Below are 25,898 nucleotides of genomic sequence, written 5' to 3'. Positions count from 1 at the left end.
GCTGTAGTGTACATCTCTAGGGTCTTCATGTGGGCACCTTCCATCCTTGGTGTTTCATTGACTAGCCCACAACACCTCCAGAGGATCCGAGCATCCTAGAACAACAGCCCTCCACCCCTACTCAGTTCAGCCCTACCTACCCATGCATCAGCTTTACTTCATTTCCTATTGTGCTTGAGGACCCCAACAAAAAATATTTTAGTCTCAACCACAACCAGTTGCTTCTCCTTGCTGCTTCAGATAAGCTCTTCACTGTGTGGCATGGCACCACTGAATCCAACATCTCTGAGAAACTGAGTATGACACGACAGCCCACTGCTTTTTTCAATCACTAGTAGCCTCCAGATTTCCAAGATGTGGCTTGGTTTTATGACCTTTCTTTGATGGTTATTCCCCTAGATGGATAAATGTTGTCCTTTGCATATAGTGTTTTGCTGAGACCAGTGGCAACTTATAGATTATGTTATATTTGCAGGGCAAAAGCTTAGAGAAATGCAATTACTAAACAACCAACAGTATAATTAACATTTCAAAATTAGAAAGGTGTTCCTAATGTTTTTTACAATCTGTGTATTTACCAAACAGTGGAGGCAAGGCAACTCAGTCAAACTGATTACTGCATGAAAAAAAATCATCAGCCCCGATAAATCAATTTGTGAGTGGTTTACTAACTTGCTAAACTATGGAATGCGATGTAGGTCTTGTTCACACAATTGATCAGTTACACTCATAGGTGTGTATGTCCCAAATTAATACAAATATGTACACTAATTATATTTTGTCATTATTGCATGATGTTCAGGTCTAGGCCTAGATTAAATGTTAAATCTATTAATGGAATCATAAATTCCAGCAAACATGTAACAGACTATGCTACATTTGATAATCCTTATTTTTGTATTTTATGATTAATTATGAGTGTCAAATGCAAATGTTTTTCATGAAAAGATGAATGCATTAGACAGTTTTAATCATATTGTAAAAAAGTCACAGTAGTTTAGTAATTTAAGTGTTTAATTAGAGTGAATTTCCTCTTGTATCCTCTTTTTTGGGCTTTATCATTTCCCTTGTAATTTTCAATGCTCAAGTTTTATTCTAGTGAATTTAGTTGTTTATGGGTGATGATAATTGACATTCCTCACAGTTTATTTTGTGTAATTGTAGTGAAAGATACACCCATGAAATAGCAATAGGTCCCTCCAAGGCTTTAACCCTGGACCCCAATGAGGACCTAGATGGGCCTCAGACCCCTGTCCTATATATGAGCGCTATATATATGAGTTTTGGATTGTAATTAAATCCTGGCTCTTTGAATACAAATCTTTCCACTATTAACAGATTATCTTGTTGAAAAGCCATAATGAAAAAAATAGCAACTCTGTTTCCATATCTATAGCTAAACTAATATATGAGTTAAACATCATGTTAATTTTGAGGTTTAATGTGCCCAACAAAATCAAACTTTTCAAATATTTCTATTCATTATCAAAATGAAATCTAAAATAATAAGTGTAATATAGGCCCTAAACTGTACAGAAGTCTTTATAATGAATCTAGTTTCAGCTCTATTCAGGTTTTTAAGAGCTGGTGGTATGTATGTCCTGTGTAAAGCATTAAGCCCAGGTGCCACCCTCTGGCCACAACCAAATTCAAACTCTGAATTGCAATTAATAAACAGTACTTGATGGCAGGTTTACATTATTACAGGAAACAGGGCCCACTGTTATGTAACAGATTAAAAAGTAAAATCATGATCAGAAACAAGGTATACAGAGGTGGTTCGGGATTTATATATATACACACACACACACACACTCCATTATACCATGCTATTTAAAATATTTATCAGCAGCAGCAAAGTACATAATTTCAATAAAGAAAAAATATAAAATTATTATTATTATTATTATTTTTAAACAATCATAATACGAAATGAATTATGTTATTCTTCAACACCGTTATGGAAGTGGGAAGAAGATAAAGGGCTATCTCAGGTACTGGATTGATTGTTTTCTGTTTAAAATTGATGGGAACTGTGAACAAAAAATAAAATGAATTTATTAATTGAAAATTGGATTTAAGGTTTCTTTAAATTGAGATATACAATTGTATTTGGAAAATTGACAAAATAAATAATTTATACATTTTTGTGATTCCCTAGTTGTTCCCCAGTTAAGGGGACATTGTTTATGCTTGTAATCTTTGTTTTTCATGTGTTTTCTGTTCTCTGTCTTTAAGGCAAGGTAAGTAAGGTATTCCTAAACCTGTACTTATCATACAATTGTATTCAGCTTAAAGATTGAATACCCTGGAGTCCTACTAACAAATAATCATATAAGACTTAATGAAACATACGACTTTAGGAGCTGTTAAAGACCAGAAGTGCATACCATTTAACCCCCATTGTAGGTTTTGTATGCGCAAGTGATTGGCCTTGAAGTTAAATGGCATGCTCATTACCGAGAGACTATCTGAATGAAGACTCTCTGTATCCTGATAACAGAGTGTCTTTAGGGCATAACTTTTAAGGTATTTGGCAGTCACATCAGCCGCCATGTATTTATAAGGAAGGGTCTGCTTGAAGTTACAGGAAATAGAGTTTGTAACTAGTAAAAAGAAAAATAGCTGTAGATTGCATTCAAGAGTTCTATTCATTTTCTGTTGCTAATTTAATACAAATGTTTGTCAAATACTTGTCTTTACAGCAGTTTACTATGACTAGTAAATTAACAGTAAAGAAGTGTGCTGCACCCTCCCCCATCTTTCTATTTTATTAGTCTCTGTGTTGCTCCCTTTGATCTAAATGAATAGGAAATGTTAAAAGAGAAATGTTATTCCCTTTTTGGGAGATTATTTTAGTTTTCTTTTTAATAGCTGCAAAATAATCCCAAATTGTGTCATATCAACAGTGAAGTGAAATGCAAACGGGAACCCTAAATTCACTCACAATCACAGACTGTGAGTGAAATGAAAATGCCCCAACAAGGTACTGCCCTCTTCATTACATTGTATGTAAATAATTCAAATCATCAAAGATATCAATATACTTATTAAAGATAATTATTAAGCATATTTGAATGTTTTCAACTATGCTTTGTTCAGCAACTTACAACTATTATGAAAATGTGCTGGGTGACTGTTTTTTCCATTTCATAGTCATCGTGTAAATTAATTTGTTAGCTTAACTTGTTTTGACATTTTTTGACTTTCATGATGAGGTATTATTTTTTGTTGTACTATGAATAGCAGATTAAAATCAATGGTAGCTTGGAAGAATAATAAATGGGAAAAATCAAGTGTGTTTTATTATTTTCTGATAGTTTCATGTTACATTAATGAAGTAATGTAAATTATTACGCTTCCCTAATTTAATTTAGCAATATTTACAGATTAACTAGGCTTTAATGCTCAGTGTACGTTCTAATGTGTTTCAATGTATGGACTATTTTAAAACCATGTCCCATCTCAATTTTTTTTTAAATAATGGGGCCAGGTGTCAACCCTCTCAATGCATTGAATACACTTTCAAATGTTTAAGTAAGAAACCATATTGTCTTTACATTTTTAAATAGCAGCTAATTTTTATTTTTAATTTTAAATGATGACATTAGAAAATGTATCTTGTGAATAAATCTAGTACATATCTAGCATATATGAAATAGAGAGTTGCCAAATGCCAAACTACTACAGGCTACTTTAATTTAACACCATACGAAGGAAATCTGTATATTAATTATAATAATATGTGTGTGTCTATACATAACAGTAAATCTTGGAAGTAAATGTATGCTGCTGATGTTGAAAAAAGTACCTGGGATTCAGTTATATGGGCATTTTGTGTGTGCAGAATTCAGGTCATTTACAATATCAAGATCCCACAGCAGACACAAATGTTTTTTGTTGTTGTTGTGCTTGTTCTATCATAGTATAGCTACACCTGGCGTCTAGACCACAACCACTACTTTCAAGAGATATTATACCTTAGCCATGTATATTTTACAATACCACAGTTTTTCCAGAAGTTTAACTTGTTATAAAATACTCAATGTGGGAAGTTTGTTGTTAATAGGTAACCATAGAAACTCCCCAAAATTCCCTTAACCAAGGAAGGGTTTTCATAATTCCAGAAAGACAATTTGAAGAAAATAATATTTTTTAATATTTTATTTCAGGGGTTGTGTAATCTTTGCTTCAAGCTTGTGTGACGGGACTTTGGGCTATAACAAATGAAACCTCGACCTACCCTAGTACAAATCTCTACCCTTTCTTGGTTTAATTTATTGTTAGAAGCCACTTTCTACTATTTATTAATACAGACGCAATAGAGTACAAGTTTTGATTTGTTCTAGCCCTTAGTTTAATATGCATAAACTATGCTGATTCTATATTTGTTATGTATAGTGCTATTTGGTATAAATTATTATTTGTCACAAAAAAAGCAAACCTAATAAACTTTTCACATAAACATGCATTTTAAGGATCTGTAAATAGGCTTGGTGCTTAGCCCAAATTACATTTTTTTTGCAACAGAAAATGGTTTTCTTCTACTGAAAGGTGACAGATCTATTTTAAAATTCATATTGCAGTATAGTTATAGACAAGCAATAAGAATAAGAAAAAATAAAAAGTTATTACCCTGCGTTCCATGGCAAGCCCTGGGATATGGAGCCCCCTTGGGTGGAACATAGATGTAAATCTTAAATCAGGTATTAGTATGATTGCATCCCTATAGCTGATAACCCAAGTAGAAATTGTGCTTTCATCAGTTTGTAGTTCATCCTGTTGATTAACCCTAAACCACAAGCCAGATGATCAAGGCATCATCAGGAAGCCCTTATCTTATCAAAACTACATGGACAAGTTACCCAGTTCTTGCATAGCCTGGTCCTGGTACCCTTTTGTTATATGCTAAATTAATTGGGGGGAGAAAGGTATTTAGTGGGAGTCATCATTGTTATCGTGGTCAATGCATACTGAAATTAATGCATTGCAGAAGTGTTCTGAAACATGATTATTGTATTTTCTTTTAATTGTCTTTTGGTAACAGAAAAAAGTCATTGTGAAACTTTAAAGGTACTTCAGTTGTCTCTACAAGACTTAATTAAAACTTAATATACTAGAGATTGTTTTAAATGATTAAAAAAGTACTGACTTGGTGTAGATTAATTGTTAAAAAATCAGCTTACAAAGTCATCCTTCAGAGACTATCGAAGTAGAAGCTGTCCAGGCAAGAACAATGTATTTTATGTTATTTGTTTTAACTTAGTTAACAAAAGCAAGAGTAATGTTGAAATTGCAGCTAGGAATAAAACATTAATTTTATTGTTTGCGCATTTGCACTTTAAACATTAATGCAATTATGTTTTAGAAGTGCTACGATTACATTAGATGCATGAATGTGTTTGATAGGCTACTTGCTCACTATCTAAGTATGCAGTACTGGTACTTTAAGGAGACATGAAAATTGGCATGCTTCCTTTAAGCACAGGTATTCAGCACAATATATAAACACTGCATATGATAAGGGGCTGATGACAGAAACTTGGATAGACCTGGCTTATCTTGAGGCTACAGAATTATGGTCGGCAATTGTTGCCTAAGTAATAGCAACTAGTGTGATATGTTTTTACCTGCCTGGTGATATTTGCATGGTTATAGAGATTGAGCTTGGGGAACTAAAATTGGTCCTTTATTGTTATATTCCCAATAATTAAATAAGCTTATAGCATCACATACTACTAGTCGAACATATCTCTTCAAAAATTATAAAATAATCAAATAAATAGGAAGACTCTTCATTGACCCTAACCCTGTCATGTGGGTGGGATATATTAGGCAGCAAGTGAACATTTTGTCCTCAAAGTTGATGTGTTAGGAACAATGGGCAAGCGTAAGGATCTGAGCGACTTTGACAAGGGCCAAATTGTGATGGCTAGACGACTGGGTCAGAGCAGCTCCAAAACTGCAGCTCTTGTGGGGTGTTCCCGGTCTGCAGTGGTCAATACCTATCAAAAGTGGTCCAAGGAAGGAAAAGTGGTGAACCGGCGACAGGGTCATGGGCGGCCAAGGCTCATTGATGCACGTGGGGAGCGAAGGCTGGCCCTTGTGGTCTGATCCAACAGACGAGCTACTGTAGCTCAAATTGCTGAAAAAGTTAATGCTGGTTCTCATAGAAAGGTGTCAGAACACACAGTGCATCGCAGTTTGTTGCGTATGGGGCTGCGTAGTCACAGACCAGTCAGGGTGCCCATGCTGACACCTGTCCACTGCCGAAAGTGCCTACAATGGGCACGTGAGCATCAGAACTGGACCACGGAGCAATGGAAGAAGGTGGCCTGGTCTGATGAATCATAAGTTCAAGGTGTTGACTTGACCTCCAAATTCCCCAGATCTCAATCCAGTCAAGCATCTGTGGGATGTGCTGGACAAACAAGTCCGATCCATGGAGGCCCCACCTCACAACTTACAGGACATAAAGGATCTGCTGCTAATGTCTTGGTGCCAGATACCACAGCACACCTTCAGAGGTCTAGTGGAGTCCATGCCTCAACGGGTCAGGGCTGTTTTGGCGGCAAAAGGGGGACCTACACAATATTAGGCAGGTGGTCATAATGTTATGGCTGATCGGTGTATATAATATGTATGTGTGTGAGTGTTTAAAAATACATACATCAATACTACTTAGTACTGTAGTTGTATTCACACCCTTTATTTGCAACAATGGTATTCCATGATTCATTTAGTTAAATTCCCTTTTTGTTAAATCATCAGTCAATCAATTTACCTATTAATTTATGAATTGACTAATTAATTTACGAATTGACTAATTTACAAATTGACTAATTAATTTACGACTTGACAAATTAATGTATTAATTAATTTACGAATTGACAAATTAATGTATTAATTAAAGATTTAATTTTGACCCTCATAATGCTCCATAGATAATATCCATGAATCATTATTTTGCATTCGATGTGTTTTCATTGTTGTACACTACCGTGTGCAGTAGCAATTGCATATTGATCAGTAGAGTAAAATCACTCAGTACAGTGCCATTGGATCTGGCGTTTCACTCGCAATGTTTTCACTGGTAAAACCCAATGAATGATCACTGTCATTCCCAGTTTAACTGATGCCCCCTGAATCAGAGTCATATACACAGCATTTCCAAAACATGCTCTCTTCAACCTCTGTCTCCGATCCATGTTTATTTGCAGTGTCCACTCAATCTGAGTACAGTTGTAAGACACCTGTAATGCTATACAATCCATGTGTTTTTCAAGCACTGTAGACAGTTAGAGATAACCACTTTAGTGTCAGACTGACTGTATTGTAAAGGGCAGGCAGGATTATGTGTCATATTTTGTTTATTATATATTTAAATGACCGTTCAAAATTACCAATTTTGGCTTTTCTAGGTGAACGTGTTTATAACTTTATGCCTCTGAAACGCTGAAGTCATATTTAATACATACATTTAGGAAAACTCAAGAACAAGTATGCACAGTGCATTCAGGAACACAGAGTAATTCAAATGTAATAACTAAATCGGTCAAACTGCGTGTTAAACAGTAAAAGTGCCAACAATAAGTACACAGGAGCACAAGTAAGCATAGTTAAATGAAGTACATAATAGCAAGATTGCTCAAAATCCCAGGAGAATGGGCTGTTATATTACGTGTAATGTTGGAACAGATGTCTCGAGTAATTGCCAGAAGGTGGTCAGGGACTTTGTAGTCCTGACCTTGGTGGGAGGGTTATTCCACCACTTAGGGGCAAGGGTTGTAAAGGAGCAGTCTCTGGAAGAAGGGCAGAGAGGGGGTAAAGTGAGTCTTCTGGTGCAGGAGGACCAGAGAAGTCTGGAGGGTGCTTAAGGAGAGATGAGAGTCTGTAGGTAGTTAAGTGCAGTTTGGTCGAGTCAATGGTAGCTAAGAGTCAAAGTCTTGAACTGGATCCAAGCTGAGATTTAAAGGCAGAGCGAACACCAGATGAGCTGGATGACCTGGAGCAGGGAGTTCCAGTAATCTAGGTAGGAGACAACAAATAGGTGAGTCTAGATTTGGTGAGGAAGGGACAGATTCTGCTTGTGGTGCTCAGGAAGAATTGGCAGATGTGTCAGAGTGGAGTGCTAGAAGTAGGTTAAAGTGGAGTCAAGGGAGACTATAAAATTATTAGTGGAAAAATAAGGGGAAAGTGGTGGTAGATTCCAGTGGAATTTAAATGGAGAGATCAGTAGAAGCTGAATAGGAGGAGGGAAAGAAAATGTCAGTTTTGGAAAGAATTAGCTTGAGATGAGATTTCATCCAGGAGGAGATGGGAGAGTGGATGAGGGGGGCAGAGAAAGTAGAGCGAAAGGACCATCTCTGCATCATCTGCATATAAGTGGTAGGAGAACCCATGGGATGCAATGAGGGGGCCCAGAGAGCGGGTGTAGAAAGAGAACAGGAGGGGGTAGAGGACAGAGCCTTGGGGTACGCTGTATAGGAGAGGTTGCACCGTGGACACAGATCCACGCCATGTCACCTGGTAGGTGCAGCTGTTGAAGTAGGTGGAGAAGCTCGCAAGAGCAGTGTCAGAGATTCCAAGATTGGCAAGGGAGGTGAATGGAGTGATTGACAGTGTCAAAGGCTGCAGTGAGATCAAGGAGGATTAAGACAGAGGAGAGGGAGGCTGCATGTGCAGAGTTAAGCGAGTCAATGATAGCTTGGAGACCAGTTTCAGTCGAGTGCGCAGTGTGAAAACTAGATTGCAGAGGGTCAGGCAGTGAGTGGTGACATTGAAATGCAGAGAACAGCCTACTCAAGGATTTTAGAGGGGAACGGGAGAAGGGAGACAGAAAATATTACAATAAAAGATTAGGCTTGTGTTCTTAAGCACGATAATTTGTTATTGTATGTAAATAGTGCCTTGAATAACTAATTACAATACAGTTTTGTAATGTCACCCTTTTATTTGATTAAATCTATGATTCATCTAACTTAAAGTGACTGTGTGGCTTTGAAGAGATGGGGAGTATGGGTCAGTTAAATAATAGATTAACAAATCCAAGTATGTCACAAAGTGTCAATGGTGTTAAACAAACATTGGTAAATCGAGGAGTGCCGCTATATATACACACACACTACCGGTCAAAAGTTTTAGAACACCCCCATTTTTCCAGTTTTTATTGAAATGTAAGTAGTTCAAGTCCAGTGAATGACCTAAAATGGTACAAAGGTAAGCGGTAAACTGCCAGAGGTTTTAAAAAAGTTTAGTTTACCAAAAACTGAAAAATAATGTTCATTTCAGAGTTATATATTGTGTTACTACACCCTCTTAAGCATTATTTGGCAGAGTTACGTGCAGTTCCTGTGCATAGAAGTTACACTGTATTCCTACAATGCGAACATCGTTTGAAAGCATATTCTCTTGGCTACCAGTGCATTTCATTCTCAAACATATCCTAAAAGTGTGTGTGTATCCGTGTAAATGCAGGGCATTAATTAAAAAACAAATTATTCACATCAGAGAATGCTTTACATTGTTAGAAAGCTGAGAGTCTCATGGTATACCAAACACTTGGCAAACAACACAACAGTAAGAGAAGCACATGGATTTGGTGCCCTTCACCAAATTTGCCAGGCTCATGACCCTTGAAATTAACATAACATTAACAAGTGACATAATTTTTTTTTTTTTAATCATTCAAAAACAAAACACTTTTTTTGGAATTGAAATTGAAGTTTTATTTATTTTTAAATTAAAATTGAGTTCCTCGCAGAGGCATTAGCAGCATTACTGCAAATTCATTTCACTCTAGATTTCAGTCAATGACTGCCTGAAATGAAACAGGCCTGGCAGAACTAAAGACATCTGCAGTACAGGCCTGGTGATGCTCTGCCAGGCCTGTACTGCAGATGTCTTTAGTTCCTGCTTGTTCTTGGGGCGTTTCCTTTCAAATCCATTGTGGTGGCGTACAGAGCCAAAATTATGACACGTGTCACTGTCCAAATATTTATGGACCTAACTGGATATATTTCCTTTTTATTTCAGCTTTAATTCAGCATTATTATTTATGCTAAGTAGCATAGAACCCTATTCTAATGTCACTAATTGAAAATATTCATGCATGATCGAATGTCAATGGACCACATCTCACTAGTCCTTTATCAGTAGTAATTGGTGTTGAATAAGCAGCTAGGGCCAAAGTTGGATCATGTACTCCTGTTTTCACCTGTTGACAGACATTGACCCTTTATGAACAAAGAAACAAAAAACATCCAAAACATTTCTTAAGCTTGAATGCTTTGAGCCACCTCCTTAAGTAAACTGCAGAAGTTTAAATCTCAACTATGTAAAACAACGCTGACCTGTGTTTTCTTCTATGTTACAGGCCTCATGGTCTCTCCAGCAGCCCGGCATTTTCTGATATCCCCCTTATCAGAATTTCGCCTCATAGGAATCCTTCGGTTGCTGCAGAGTCTCCCTTCAACCCCCCTCACCCATACATCAACCCTTACATGGACTACATTAGGTCCCTTCACAGCAGCCCCTCTCTTTCTGTGATCTCTGCAGCCAGAGGACTCAGCCCTACCGATGGTGAGTTTCACCTATAACCAATACATGAATATACATCTGCTACAGAATCAGGTACCAACATATTTACTTCAGTTGGAGTGATTATACAATTAAGAACTAGTTGTTCTTTCCAAATATTTCTGGTAAATCTATTAGAATAATGTTTCTGCATAAGATACCTACCTGTTAAGAGACAAGTGCCCTATGGAGCTGGGGCCCAAGGAACATTTTAATGTAATCACTTGTTCATAGAAGCTGACAGTTTAATTTACATACAAACCATAGCCTGAACTAGAATAGCCCCCACAGGGTACTCACAGTAATTTATACACTGCTTACATTAAATATGTGTTACTATTGAGATTTTTAGAGCAAATAAACATTTTAAAAATCTCATATAAGATTAATTCAGAATATGTAAATGTTAAAGCAACTTGGTGTACATATTTGTTCTACCTTTTGCCACACTGGTAGTCTCTTGGAACTATGTATTATTTCAGTTTGTTCTTATATTTGAAAAAAATAGATATTTAATTAATTAATTGTGATCATGAAAATCTTTTTTAAACTCGGGCCAAATAAAACATATGACCGACTTGCTTATTAGTGTTATAGTTCTTAACTTCCTAATTACAGTTATAGTTCTTGAACTTGTTGTCTGGAATAGGATTCTTCCTTTTACTTCATACAATCCCCAGATTGTCTTTGTGATTTCCAATACATTTTATTGGAATGGCAGTCCAAAGTTTACAATCTTCTGTCCTAACTCAGTTATCTCAGGGCTAAAAGATATAATTAATTTCCAGGCTGAAACTGATGAATAAAATAAAAATAAATAAATCGATAATATATATATATATATATATGTATTATACTCATTCATGTAATTTAATGTCATGTTTTAACATGTTTTTAACTATATTTACGTGGAAGAATTATTACATTAAGCATTTTTAGTAACAATTAAAATTATAATGTGCTGGCCAAATAATTTCAGATTAATTATGAAACATATTCTTACATTATAAATGTTTGTGAAAAGGAGATCTATTTAATTTGGACTGAGATATTCGGATCATCTCTGCTATAGCCCTTATAGTACCAACACAGGAGGGATGAAGACAAAATGCATGCCCTGTGAACCTTTCAAATATGCACTGCCATTCAATTTGCTTATTTTCACACTGCAAATGACTAAGGTACCAAACTACACACTGACAAAGCCCTCTTTGATAATCCCAGGTGCCAGCTGCATTGGTCTCTGCAGCACAGCAAGCCAAGATAAACCTGGCCAATTTAGAACCCACCCACCTCCACCTAAATCTTTTAGGGAATCTCAATCACAGTATGCCAATGACATAGTTCAGATTCAAACCATCGATCTCTGGACTCTAGGGTACAACCTGCTCTCCAAACAAAAACTTTTACTGTATAATCCACATAGGAGCCCCTGTTTAGTCCCCCTTACACTTAATTTCATGAGATGGATGAGAATTGTTTAAGAAGTTCTCTGAATTTTAAGATTATTTTTTTCTTAATGCTCCGAAAAATATGTTTTGTCATTTATATTTATATAGCATTTAAATACTGTTATTTCAAATACATTTAATTATGCACTTTTGGTAAGATGGAAGTTTTTCCATATATAGCACAGTAACTCTGTTATCATTAGTTAATCCAAACACTTCTGTAAGAATGCTCAGAAAGTATTTTAAGTGTGTCTGGAAAGATACCAGAGTCGTCTACTACTGTGGAAAAGCAATGACCTAGTATACTCTACTTCACCACACTTCGTCTATTTGCTGCTTTACCTTTTGTCTGGGCCTGTACCGAAACAGTTGCTCTTAAGTACGTTTTTGAGCAGGAATGTGGGCACTTCTGTCCCTAGCTTTGGAAACCTGAGCTAATTAGCTGACTGCTGACATTATGCTGCAGAAAACATCTATTCATGCCAATTTCCCCTTCTATTCCAAGCATAGATAATTGGAATGAATTACCTTAAAACCTCAGTTAAAAAAGTAGATGCGTTCCATAACATCACTTTGTTATCAGAAACTTTCTACTGAAGTAGTAATAACATAGAAGACATATGGTGGTTACAGCAGGAAAATAATTAAATACAAAAAGCCTGCTTGTAAGAATCCACTTCTCACTTTTGACCTTATAAACTGCATAATCTGCATTTTTTATTCCAAAGAGATGGATTTATTCTGCAGAATTTGTCCAGTGAGGCCACTAGCATTAGGTGGTCAGCTGAATGACATAACATGAATAATACAATTACTTTATCATTACCAAGAACACAATACAATACATATTCCATTATGAGGATTTTCAGTTGCATTTATAAGGCCAAGTGCGTCCTTCACATTTTTACTAGTTCTAGAACTCTGCAGCACCAATTCAATTTTATAGTGATAATGTTCAATGGGATCAAATTGTTTTTGTGCATTTAAGTATTATTGAAAAACTAAATGAATATACTTTTTAGTACACATTAGTGTGCTAGGAAGCTGTCTTCGTAAAACAAAAAACAACACTATACTTGTACACTACAAGCAGCCTTTCATAAATCCACCTTGAATACTGGAAACCAGTTTCTTAAGTTTCTGTTAGAACCAAGACACTTTTGCAGATTTCCCTATGAATATTTTAAAGCAGTGTCTAGGCTGGACATGGGTCTGTTGTGCTAAAATGACTTCACTAATCTGACTGGCTGAATCAGACTCGATATATAAACAAAGTCGAAAATGGTACAAACAAAATGTCTGGAATAATGTATGAGTTTGGTAATGTTAATGTTAGGGGTTACAACAGCTGCATAGGATCAAAAATGTTTTGATTGTACATGTTTAATTAAAAGCACAACCATTTAGCTTTTTTTTTTTTTCATTTGCTGTTCCCATTTTTGTGCCAAAATATTTGATTTAGCAGGAAACCATCAATCAGGCATTTGTCCAAACAAACATGAACAAATGTATATTGTTATGGCCAATGAAAACTACATGGGAGAAGTCTTCTCTATTAGGCATGCCTTGCAGTGTCAGAAGCATTTAATATTATGTTTTATAGATCTTCCGGAAGTTGTCATGTTAGAGCTTAGTTCTGTTTCCTTCTGTGTAGTTCTTTGGTGAAGCCACAATCCACATGGTGCCAGAAATTTGATTTAGCAAAGCCCTCTGTATCCGAGTTGAAAATTAGACACATTACAGTTCAATCCAAAGCACAGTTAAGCGGAAAAATGAAGACAATTATAATTCCTCCCCCCAAAGATATAATACCCAAATCAAATTAATGTGGAATATCCTTATATTTGCAGAACCAATCAGGGACAGATATTGTACACATATAGACCAGTCTTTAGAAAAACTGCTTTTCATCCTTTTTTTTTCCCAGGAATTAGCCATAATACTTTATGGGCTAAACTGATTTCACATTTGCATCTAGAACTATAGTGTCATTTTTGCATTGCTTGTGACAATATGTGCATACCAGTATTCCCTGCCAAATCTTTAATTTTAGGCTGTAGGAAGCTGTTCAAGTGCTTAGCTGCCTATTACTAAGGAAGGGGAAATTAAAAAAAAAAAAATCTGTTCCCTGATGTATGCAGATCTAAGGAGCTTTGTCTTAAGTAGTTATGTGAGTAGCAGAAAGCACAGGTTGAACGTCTACACAAGGCTGTTTAAAATGATAACGCCATGAGTAGCACTTACTGGATTTTGAATGGTGTTTGAGAATGGTGTAAATTTAACATCCACAGGAACACAATCAACTAAAATCAAACCCTGGTACCCATATAATATGCAACAAAGTCCAAAGAGAGAATTGGAGAATTGAATGTCAAATGGAAACCCTGACACATTTTTCTTTCTAGCTTAATCAGTTTTATTATGTTTTTAGCCCCCCATTCTGGCATTACTACTGCAGAATACTATCATCAAATGGCCCTCCTCGCTGGTCACAGAAGCCCATATGCAGATATCATTCCTACAGTAACATCAACACCTGGAGCTGGGGCCAGCGCCCTTCATATGGAATACCTGCAGGCAATGGAGGGTGAGTAATTTTCTATACAAGACACTCAAAGTTATGTAATTAAGTTATTTTTAATCTGTGTGTTGACTTGAAGCTTACAGTTCTGTAGTGCCAGATTCTGCCAAAGGGTTGCATTAAGCAAAAAAGTAGGGTTGGACATGAACTGAAGAAAGACTAAGATTATAGAAACTAGTCCAGTAGCATTTTGTACTAAAACTTGCAGATGTAGTTCTCCAAATTCTCATGACTGATGTAATTTGAACACAAGTAATTCATGAATGAATTAATTAATTAATTGTGAAAAAGCAAATTGGTGACATTTACCTTTTATGGACAATTGTTTTATGAGAAAAACTCCTTTGATGACAAAATAAACTTCAACACATGTAATTCACAATTATACACAAATTGTATACAAATCAAAGTATATTGACATTGATTGTACATATTGATTTACATAACAAAGTAATGTATGATGTATCTTAATATTTTGGACTAATTCTAAGCTATAATTAATTATTTATTGAAATTCCCTAATAATATATATATATATATATATATATATATATATATATATATATATATATATATATTAATTCTCAATTTACTTCCAGCACTATTCCAATAACAATTTGATCATTCTTCAAAATGTAATCTGCAGCTATTATGAAATTAGTTTGTATTTGATATCCAAACTAAAATACTTTATGTATAACTGTTAATGCTGTTTCTGTACTCCCTTCAATACTTTTACCAAGAAATAGGTCTAACACACTGCTGCCACTAGATGTGCTAGAAATCGTAACACAGATAACATTTCCATCACATTTTATTATTATTGCAAGGCTTTCTGTTGTTTGATTTAATTCATGAAGCAATCTGTGCAAAGTTTAGAAAGGGCGCTATATTAAATAAAAACGTATTGAAATAGTCGTCTTGGAGTGCAATGTCATACTGACTAGATTCTGTAAGATGAACAGAACATTGTATGGTTAATTCAAAAGTGTTTATTTTAAAATAAAGACAGAATGTTTACTTGAGTACTGCTTCTCAAAGATTTTTTTTTTGTTAATCTTAGTTAATACATTTACATTTCAAGAATGGTCTCGACCAAAATCTATAGGCTATGTAATGGGGGTCATAGTGTATGAACTTATATCAGTGACCTAATCTGCCTGTGAATCGTCTATGAAGTGTTCAACCTGCCAGCATTACAGGAATGGTCTTTTAATGTAGTAAATGTATTGCTTTGTATGTGGAGCTTCAGAAAGTGTGGTGGTCCAAGGTGTGCCTTAGTTGGCAGTTCATATCTGAGTTGGGGCTCTGACCAAACATGCTCCATTTACACATTATATTATATTACATTCAAGTTCTCTACACAATCAAAATTAAAACTAAACAACAACCAACCTGATGATGGGGAAGGGAATCTATAACTGTACATAAGCCTGGGTAATGATGTCTAAGTGAGAAATATAATACAAATGCAAATACATCTTGGACTCATTCAACAGTGCGGACTTGCACAAAATGTTCAATACAGCACTCCCAATAAGGGACAAAACTCTCTGAAAGCTTTAGTAATTCTTCTAAAAGAATGTCTATTTTGGAAGGTTCTAGGGCTCCACATTTTCCACTCAATTTCCCATTGCAGCTCCACATGTACAATCATTCATGCAGGGACAGCGTTCATTGACAGAAGAAGACATAGTTGCATTCATGTGTATCTTAAATCATGCTCTTATTACAATGAGTGGACTCATACTGATGGCGGCCAAGTGGGGACAACAAAGTAGTCTTGTTACTTTTAGTATAGAAGATGTGGGTGCGATGTCTTATCCCAAAGTGAGCTGTGGTTCCTGTGTGTGGCTGCTCATGGGTTTTAATGTGTCACGGTTAATAGCTAGGTATACAGTGCATCCGGAAAGTATTCACAGCGCTTCACTTTTTCCACATTTTGTTATGTTACAGCCTTATTCCAAAATAGATTAAATTAATTGTTTTCCTCAAAATTATACAAACAATACCCCATAATGACAATGTGAAAGAAGTTTGTTTGAAATCTTTGCAAATTTATAAGAAATAAAAAACGAAAAAAGCACATGTACATAAGTATTCACAGCCTTTGCCATGACAGTCAAAATTGAGCTCAGGTGCATCCTGTTTCCACTGATAATCCTTGAGATGTTTCTACAACTTGACTGGAGTCCACCTGTGGTAAATTCAGTTGATTGGACATGATCTGGAAAGGCACACACCTGTCTATATAAGGTCCCACAGTTAACAGTGCATGTCAGAGCACAAACCAAGCCATGAAGTCCAAGGAATTGTCTGTAGACCTCCGAGACAGGATTGTATCGAGGCACAGATCTGGGGAAGGGTACAGAAACATTTCTGCAGCATTGAAGGTCCCAATGAGCACAGTGGCCTCCATCATCCATAAATGGAAGAAGTTTGGAACCACCAGGACTCTTCCTAGAGCTGGCCGCCCGGCCAAACTGAGCGATCGGGGGAGAAGGGCCTTAATCAGGGAGGTGACCAAGAACCCAATGGTCACTCTGACAGCGCTCCAGCATGTCTCTGTGCAGAGAGGAGAACCTTCCAGAAGAACAACCATCTTTGCAGCACTCCACCAATCAGGCCTGTATGGTAGAGTGGGCAGACGGAAGCCACTCCTCAGTAAAAGGATTTCAAACAAACTTCTTTCACGTTGTCATTATGGGATATTGTTTGTAGAATTGTGAGGAAAATAATGAATTTAATCAATTTTGGAATAAGGCTGTAAAATAACAAAATGTGGAAAAAGTGAAGCACTGTGAATACTTTCCGGATGCACTGTACATATTGAATTGATGATCATTAGCACCTGTTTGGTATACTGTTTAATCATACACCTGACTATATGACTACAAAATCCCTGACTTTGTGCAAGTGTACCCAGACGAATTGATGCTATTTTGAAGGCAAAGTGTGGTCACACCAAATATGGATTTGATTTAGATTTTTCTTCTGTTCATTCACTTTGCATTTGGTTAATTGATAAATATAATCTATTAACATGTCTATTTTTGAAATAATTCTTATGTTACAACATTTTTTCACACCTGCCTAAAACTTACACAGTACTGAATATAATTACAACTCATTAAAAACCTGGCCAGAAAAACTAATACATATTGAAAACAACCTTTGCATAAAGATATTACCTTAATATCAGTGACAGTAAATCAGTGGCATATCATGAACCTTGAACAATTAATGCACTAAAGGGATTGTCACATGTCAACCCTTTAGAACTTATAAAAAAACACATATAACTATGTGAAATTCATAAAGACTTAAAGAAAAGAGATACCGCAATTTCAGTGACTTTTTGATTACTAAAATCAGTGAGTGCATTCAAATAAAAGATGTGACACAACTTGTTTGCCAATTAACACATCATTGATAAGTCTTAACTCCTTTTCAATAGATATAAGATTAGCTTATAACATTATGTATACATGTGACAATAGTTAACAATAATAATAAACAATACATTTCAACCTGTTGTAAATTAAATACAAAATATATTTTTTCATCATTACAATGTCATAGCTAGACTCCGTTCTAGGCAGGACAAAAGAAATGTAAATATTCAATCAATTTCTCAGATAAAGGGTGGCAGTTGTCCAACCGCTCCCCAACATACACCACTGCTGTGCCATGAAAGTATTTATTTGAAGTAAATGATATTAAGTAAACATTAATAATTTCCTTTCAATAACTTTTCCATCAGATGCTTCACATATGTAATTTAGGTAAAGCATTATGTAGAAGTCTGGATGATATTGATGGGAAAATTGGTTAGGCTGTATATGAAATTACAAACCTGTATGCAGTGGTGGCTTATATTTATTGTTAGATGCTACTTTCTTATACTTATAAATATATCCTCAAATTCAGGGGATTAACATCAAAATTTTGACCCACCCACAAATAGCAAAATAGCACTTACATTTATTAGAAGCATCTTACAAAAAGTCAAGCCACCAGTATGTACAGTTTTGTAGTTTTGTAGTTTGATATTAGCAGGAGGGTCAAAGTTTTGATTTTAAATCCCAGCCCAGGTCTGTAGTTTTAGTGGTATTAACAGGTTAGTAAATGTTTTTATTTATGTCTGTGTAGTTTCTCCTGGGGACCTCTTGTGTCACCCACCCTCTGTTTTGTCTTAAGAATAATTTCTACCCATATCGGCAGCCACACCACTTAAGCTTGTCTCTTCCCTGTTTGCAGATTGCAAAATAAGCCATACAACCAATTACAGGTTACAACTGCTTAAGCCATGAAGCAACTGTATTTAAATGGATGAAACAAAACTCCAATATTTCGCTTTAGAAAAATTTTGGTGCATGTTATTAAAATAGATGAAATGTAACAGTGTAAATCTGATTTTCAGTTTAGAAGTGGAATTAGTTCTATTTGTAACCCTTGTCATTGCTGTTGAACAAAGTATTTGATTGTACTTTATTATTTTTCAGTCTTGATCCAATCTGTGGGAATGACAGATGAATGCGTTATTTTTTGTAATCTTAATATTTCTTACATGGTTACTATATAAAATAAACCTCTGGGTTTTCATTATTTGATGCTGATAATATTAAGTACTCTCTAAATAGAAACTTTGGCATAAAAACTAACAAAACTGAGCTGGAAGATTTCCCCATAGGCACTATTCGACCATGGTTATTATAAACAGGAAATTAACAGAACATTTGGAATTCAGCCCTATGTTTGGAATGAATGGATGATTGCTGAAACACCAGCATTGGCTTTACATACAATATATTAGAACAATATTCTTGGTAATTAGTAAAGCCTTACAGTTACCTAAAATGTATGTGCAATATTTGTTTTGTTCCCAGAGTAGAAAAAGACTCCCTGTAGTTCAATTCAATTCAGTGAGCTGCTTATCTCAATTTCATGCATATAATAAGCTGTTTTGGAACCATATTTATTTATATTTATTTTTTAGGAAGACTTTTTTTCCTGAGTTTCCTGAGAAATTAAAGGATTGTCCTTTTTTCCATTTCACTAACATATCTTAAGCATCAACATTAAAATGCATGTTTAAGCAGTATATACCACATCATATTAGTGAATCTATTATTTAAATTTAAATACATAAAAGATGGTAAGATGAAATAATTAACTTTGCAGACATAGACATCTTGGATCAATATAGGCCGATGAGATATATATATATATCTATATATAGATATAGATGTATATATAGATATAGATATAAATGTATGTATTATTATAAAAAAAAAATTAAACTATTGTAACCAGTTTGTTATTAATTTATATTTACAGAATTATATGAGAGAACAAGACAGATAGTGAGATGTATGCTTTTCATCAAATAATCCTAATAACTTTTGGCATTATACTATCCGTGAAGGCTTTCATGTATTATGTGTAATAATACATGTTATGTAACCTTACTTTACAGTTCAATGTAGTTTAAACTCTTATTTATTAATTTCGAATAGAGGTTACTCAATTCTATGAAAAAAAATAAAAAAAAATAAACCTTTTGCGTCTGCTCATTAATAAGACCTTTGGCCGGGTTTTCTTTGCATTTTTTGTGATGCAGAAGCCTTTGGAAGAGATAAGGGTATATGCATTTTCTTGAATGTTATTTTGACTGGCTTGCTGAAAACCAGTTAAACAGTATTGGATTATTTAAAACCTATTTTAAAATATATACTTTTAAAATGTAGTTTTGTTTTCATTACATTTTTGTTAGTTTCTATAAACGTATGTGAAGAATACATTATTTATTTTACATTAAAAGTGTAAAAAAAAAACTAGTGAAAAAGTTCAACTGAAATAAATCGAAGTCATACATTTTATATGAAAGATAGTCCACATTTCATGTCTAACTTTGCAATACAATTTTTTGTTTTGTTTTGTTTTTTATTAACTATTTTAACTTATTTAACTTTATTAACTTTAGAATTAGCTTTTTTAAGTATTCAGAGAATCACACAATTGTCATGTTCTTTTATGTGTTATTGTGAGTATGATCATAAATTTGAACCCTAAATACTTTTGTGTTTCCCTACAAATACAAAAGTACTTTTTTTTAAGCACCAGCAGCATTTAAATTAGGTATTGTCTTAATATTCTAGGTTGGAAAATGCACAGCAGTAATATGCTAATGAGTTATTTTAAAGTGTAAATAGGAAATTAAACGCACAGTGAATCTTAGGAAGGTCAAGCCGTCTCACCTTCCTCTTTTTGATGAGAATGTATTTAGTCAGGCAGTTGCTGCTTTAATATAAATAGGGGGTGAAGTTACCCTTTTACTCTGTACAAACTAATTAAAACTATATAAACTTGCATGGGTATCAGAAAATTAATTGCTATTAAGTGGGAATTGGAATGTCCCACCATTCATCAATGTAGAAATCCTTTCTTCTGTGTCAGTGTTTTAGATTAATAGACTGAAACAAAACAATTAGTGAAAATTTAAATGGAGATGTTGGCTTTTTTTCAAATAAATTGTCTGTGATCATGGCTGGTAATAATTCATTGCATGTTTTAACAATGTGTGTTCCAAGTGAGAAAATTAACACTTTAAAGTTCTTTTCATGAAAGGAAGAGACTTTTATAGACCAAGCTTCATGCTTTTTCTGTTTTTTAAGAGTAGCCCAGTTTAATAATCTCAAAAGTGAGAAAAGGAAATTAAAAAGATAAAGTGCTTCAAAATCATTGTTGTATATTACAGCAAAAATCCCTTCAGTGTCATCTTTTGAGCTCTCTTATTATGCCTATTCTCCTCTCATGTATGTGTATTGAAGTACTTATATTTTGGGTTAGATAAAGCTATCCAAATTAAAACTCCCTCCTACTCATGAATCACAAAGTACAATTCTGTACCCTATCGTGGTTTAAATTATTTTTAGAAGCTACTTTATACTATTTATAAATCAAAATGTGATAGGGTGCAACTTAATTTGTGATTTACGGGTGGGTCACAATTTTGATTTGGTCTAGCCCATAGTCAAGTCTACCCAAGAGTATGCCTTAGTGTAATGCACAAATCAATTTGAATGCCCTGATAAAAGCGTTCATTCACTGATTTTCCCCCTTTGATTTGAATTGCATTTCCATTGAAGTTAATGATTTTTTGGGTTTGTTTAATTTTGTTTAAAGAAATGTGGGGGCGGGTATTTTTAATATAGCCTTTCTGCTTGTACTAATTTCTGCTTTATTTGGAGCAACCTTGATATGAAGCATGTTAAAGATGAGCCCACCAATCAGGTAGTTGCTTATTTCCATGTTGCATGCATTTGATTGAGCCTCTGACTTTATTGGTAACTTGCATCTCCGCTACCACTGTCTGCCTCCTCAAGGTGAATTAATGATGTGAGTCTAAGCAGCCATCACATTCATAAATCACAGGAAAATGAGTGGGGTAATACATAGAAGCCTTTTCTTTTTGTTTAGCAATTTATCATTTTGCACACACATTAATAAACAGAGCTCCCCTGAGGTTAACCATAGGAAGATAAATTCCTCCCTCTAATTTCCCACAATTGTAGCCAGTAGATCACAGGTGGAGACTAGCACTTGTTAGAGATCGTCACACGTCATGGACTATCCTCCTTGTATGTGAAATATTTAAGGTGCACCACAGCATGCCCCCTAACCTACACCTGCTGTGCTGAAGTGAATAGCACTGTGGGAACTATACTTCCCTGATCAACATTATAACACATAGTAAGGCTTTATGAAAACATAATACCTGGATTTATGTTTGTACCAGCTGCCCTCAAAACAGTGTCACCAGTCAACAAATTAACACATGAATGTAATCTTTACATTTCTTTAATCTTTCTATCATCGATGAAGAATACATTTCATTAACTGTGAGAATTATTATGTCTTTAAAAATACATAATACCTAAATAATAGTTCTAAATTATGTAATTGTTTTCATTTGTAGTATGGTTTATTTTGCTTATTAAATTTTATTAATTTAATTAATCAAAGGAAACATGAGTCAGATCTTAATATTTATATCCTTTATAAATGAAAAAAAGATTATGGGACTATACTTTTTGACCAAATGTCTACACCATGTGTACATGCTCATTTACATTTGAATATTAAGCCTGTTTGTCAGAAAAGTGAACAAAAGAAAAACTACCATTTGGTCTCTTTTTATTTGCATAAATATTGATGGATAAGTACTGATAGACAAACTGCATGTTTACTTGATGTCAAGTTTTCAGAAAAGGACACTTTTCTGTTTTACATCACAAGTTTCCACCTGTGCAGTACACTATGAAAAAAGGTTAGGAAAACATATTTTTAGGTGGTGTGTTTACTATATTTGCATGACTACTGGTATCAAAATTATCATGTTAATTCAAAAATTATTCTCTAGCTGTAAGTGCAGAACAATAAAACATATTGGATTGGAAACGTATTAACAGTTTTACAGTTTAAAGTGTGTTACATTTTTCTCATTTTTTAAATAGCAAACACCTGGCAGAAATATTAAATTTTAATCAAGTAATACAATATCCAATTGGATATAAGTTTTCGATGGAGTGCAGCTCATTTTTCCTATTTTGTCTGTTCCAGATTGTTTAAATATTCACCACATAAAGTGCATTTACAGGTTTTTGTTGCATTTGCCTGATGTATATTTCCCTTCACCATCTTCAAAGTCCATGTCATGCACCTGCAATGTCATTCCTCATACTGCTTAGTGCTTACAGAACAATGGGAGATGCTCTGAAATCACTCCTTGGGGCAATGCTAGGAGCCTGTGAAGCCATGTAAAATTGTCTAAAGATTGAACTAGTCTTCCCCTTGCTGTGATGAATGAATGGGGCAGAGAGTAGTGAACAAAAGGGGAAAAATAGATATGAATTCCAAGAGGGACCTTTTTTTGTACAGAAATAAAAAAAGAATCTCTTTGGATTCTGGATTCTGTAGATATGAAGCTTAATAATATATCCTCTAAGTTAATATCCACTATCAAGTTTTATTTCATCTATGATTCACAGACAGATGTGTACAGAATTATGTACATGCAAAGCAAATGCACATTCACTGTGTAATAAATGCAACCCAAATATGTGGTGGAGGTTGAGGTTTAAATTTCTGCCATAATGTGAACTAATTTATAATGATTAGTCATTTTGTTAGTGTAATTATTAAATTATTAAAGCATTTACATATGTGATGATTATTGTATAGATCGTGTCTCACAATTAAATTAAATTAAATTAAATTAATAGCATTGTAAACTGCAAAACTACAACTTGGAAAGTTGCATAATGTGGACTGGATGTTTAACGTGTAATACAATTAAGCAAAATGCATTAAAAGATACAGCAACTATAAAATGAAGGTGAAGGATTAGAATACAGTATTAAAGAAGAACATACATATATGAGCAATCTGAATAGTTAAGGTTTGAGGAGGCATTGGAAGGTTCTCAACGATCACCCCATTGTACCTCGTACCTTGTTTGGTTCCTCCCTCTGGTGAAAATGTATTTCTTTTTATTCATATTCTTCTTTCTTAAGCATGAAATCATAATAATAGCTTACAAATTATCAAGATGTAAAGTGGTTTGGTTAATATAATAATAATAATAAGAAGAAGAAGAAGAAGAAGAAGAAGAAGAAATGTCTCATTAATGACAACTGTCTTTTAACAGTGTAGGCAGTACAATGATTGATCCACTGTGGAGCACTATTTTCCCTACTTTTTACAAGCATGTATTGGGACATATGTTTTGAGTCTGTTGATTATTTTTCCATTCCAAATAAATGTATGTTCATAATAATTTAATACATTTAGCAATATAAAGGGGAAAACACAATTAAAAATTTTTTTAAATGGTTCTCCCCTAACTAAAAGACTGCTTCAAACACAATTTTAATTTCTTAGTGTCTTCTAGTTGTATTTGGAATAGACTGAAAAGAGCACTGGAGTCATTTGCATTTTTTGAAAATGTCCCTATGGAAGAATACATTTAGTTTTTAATTAATTTATGTATTGAGGTTTCTACCTGGACTTTGAGAAGTAATCTTTTCTTCACTGTTCAATATCTATTTGCTTTGTGTTGATGAAGTTTGAGTAGGTTCTTTCTTTTTCTTGACAGGATCAAGGTTCCCTAGCCCCAGACTGTCATCTAGACCACGCAAAAGACCTCTGCCTCTATCTCCTCTCTCAGACCCAACCTTTGATCTACAGACCATGATACGGACATCTCCCAACTCACTGGTTACCATACTGAATAATTCCAGAAGCAGTTCTTCAGCAGGTGGCTCCTATGGACACTTATCTGCAGGAACAATAAGGTAAGAGTGATGCAGCTAATATTTTATTAAATCCATCTCATGTCAGTTTTGTAGTTTCAGATTAATAATTCCTTCCATGAATCCTTAATTTTCATATTTATTTGGTTCAACTGTTAAAAGTGTGTTTGTTCCGAGCATAGTTCCTATGTGGAATATGCCATAGTAAGTCATAAACACAATTCCTAAAGGGGTAACTGCTGCAGTTGAATGAACTCAAATAGGCCAGAGATTTTTAGCAGTGTAACAGTGACTACTTTAGTTTACTGGGTGCCTGTGATCCACAATGTAAGCAGTGAATGTTGCATTAGTACTTCCTATAATGATATAGCTCCTCAATGTACACTGTGTATGATTTTCATAAAGGAGCAAGGTAAGACGTTGGTCAGAAAGCTTGATTTATGTAACATAATTCCCTTATTTCTATTTTTAGAGGTGCAGGATATGGATACATGATACATTTCAAATAGACTCTCTGAAAGGAGTTAATTAAGTGATCTAAATTAAGTTTATTAGTATCAAGTTTGGCCTTTCCAAATTGTAAAAAATAAGCTTGTACACCTATTTTATATTTAATTATGTCATAACCAAGGCAACCAATAGATTGGCTTATGATAGACACTGTGTCCTGGTATTTACCAGCTGAATTTATTGTTGTAATTCTAGAATAATGTTTGTTTTCCTATATATATATACACTCACCTAAAGGATTATTAGGAACACCATACTAATACTGTGTTTGACCCCCTTTCGGCTTCAGAACTGCCTTAATTCTACGTGGAATTGATTCAACAAGGTGCTGAAAGCATTCTTTAGAAATGTTGGCCCATATTGATAGGATAGCATCTTGCAGCTGATGGAGATTTGTGGGATGCACATCCAGGGCACGAAGCTCCCGTTCCACCACATCCCAAAGATGCTCTATTGGGTTGA

The 25,898-nt window shown here is 34.7% G+C and overlaps 1 protein-coding gene across 1 annotated transcript in view; it reads left to right on the top strand.

Annotated features, from left to right (window-relative positions):
• gli3 (GLI family zinc finger 3) overlaps nt 1-25,898 on the top strand; it is a 218,064-nt gene that overhangs the window by 153,458 nt on the left and 38,708 nt on the right. Inside the window, exons 5-7 of the mRNA XM_066687330.1 lie at nt 10,376-10,581; nt 14,461-14,616; nt 24,770-24,968. Of these exons, the coding sequence (XP_066543427.1) occupies nt 10,376-10,581; nt 14,461-14,616; nt 24,770-24,968 (561 nt within the window). The remainder of the gene's footprint in view (nt 1-10,375; nt 10,582-14,460; nt 14,617-24,769; nt 24,969-25,898) is intronic.

Source organism: Amia ocellicauda, chromosome 2, assembly GCF_036373705.1.
Source record: "Amia ocellicauda isolate fAmiCal2 chromosome 2, fAmiCal2.hap1, whole genome shotgun sequence".
NCBI classification, from domain to species: Eukaryota; Metazoa; Chordata; class Actinopteri; order Amiiformes; family Amiidae; genus Amia; species Amia ocellicauda.
Note: the sequence above shows the minus strand (reverse complement) of the source record. Positions and strands in the feature narration are given on the sequence as shown.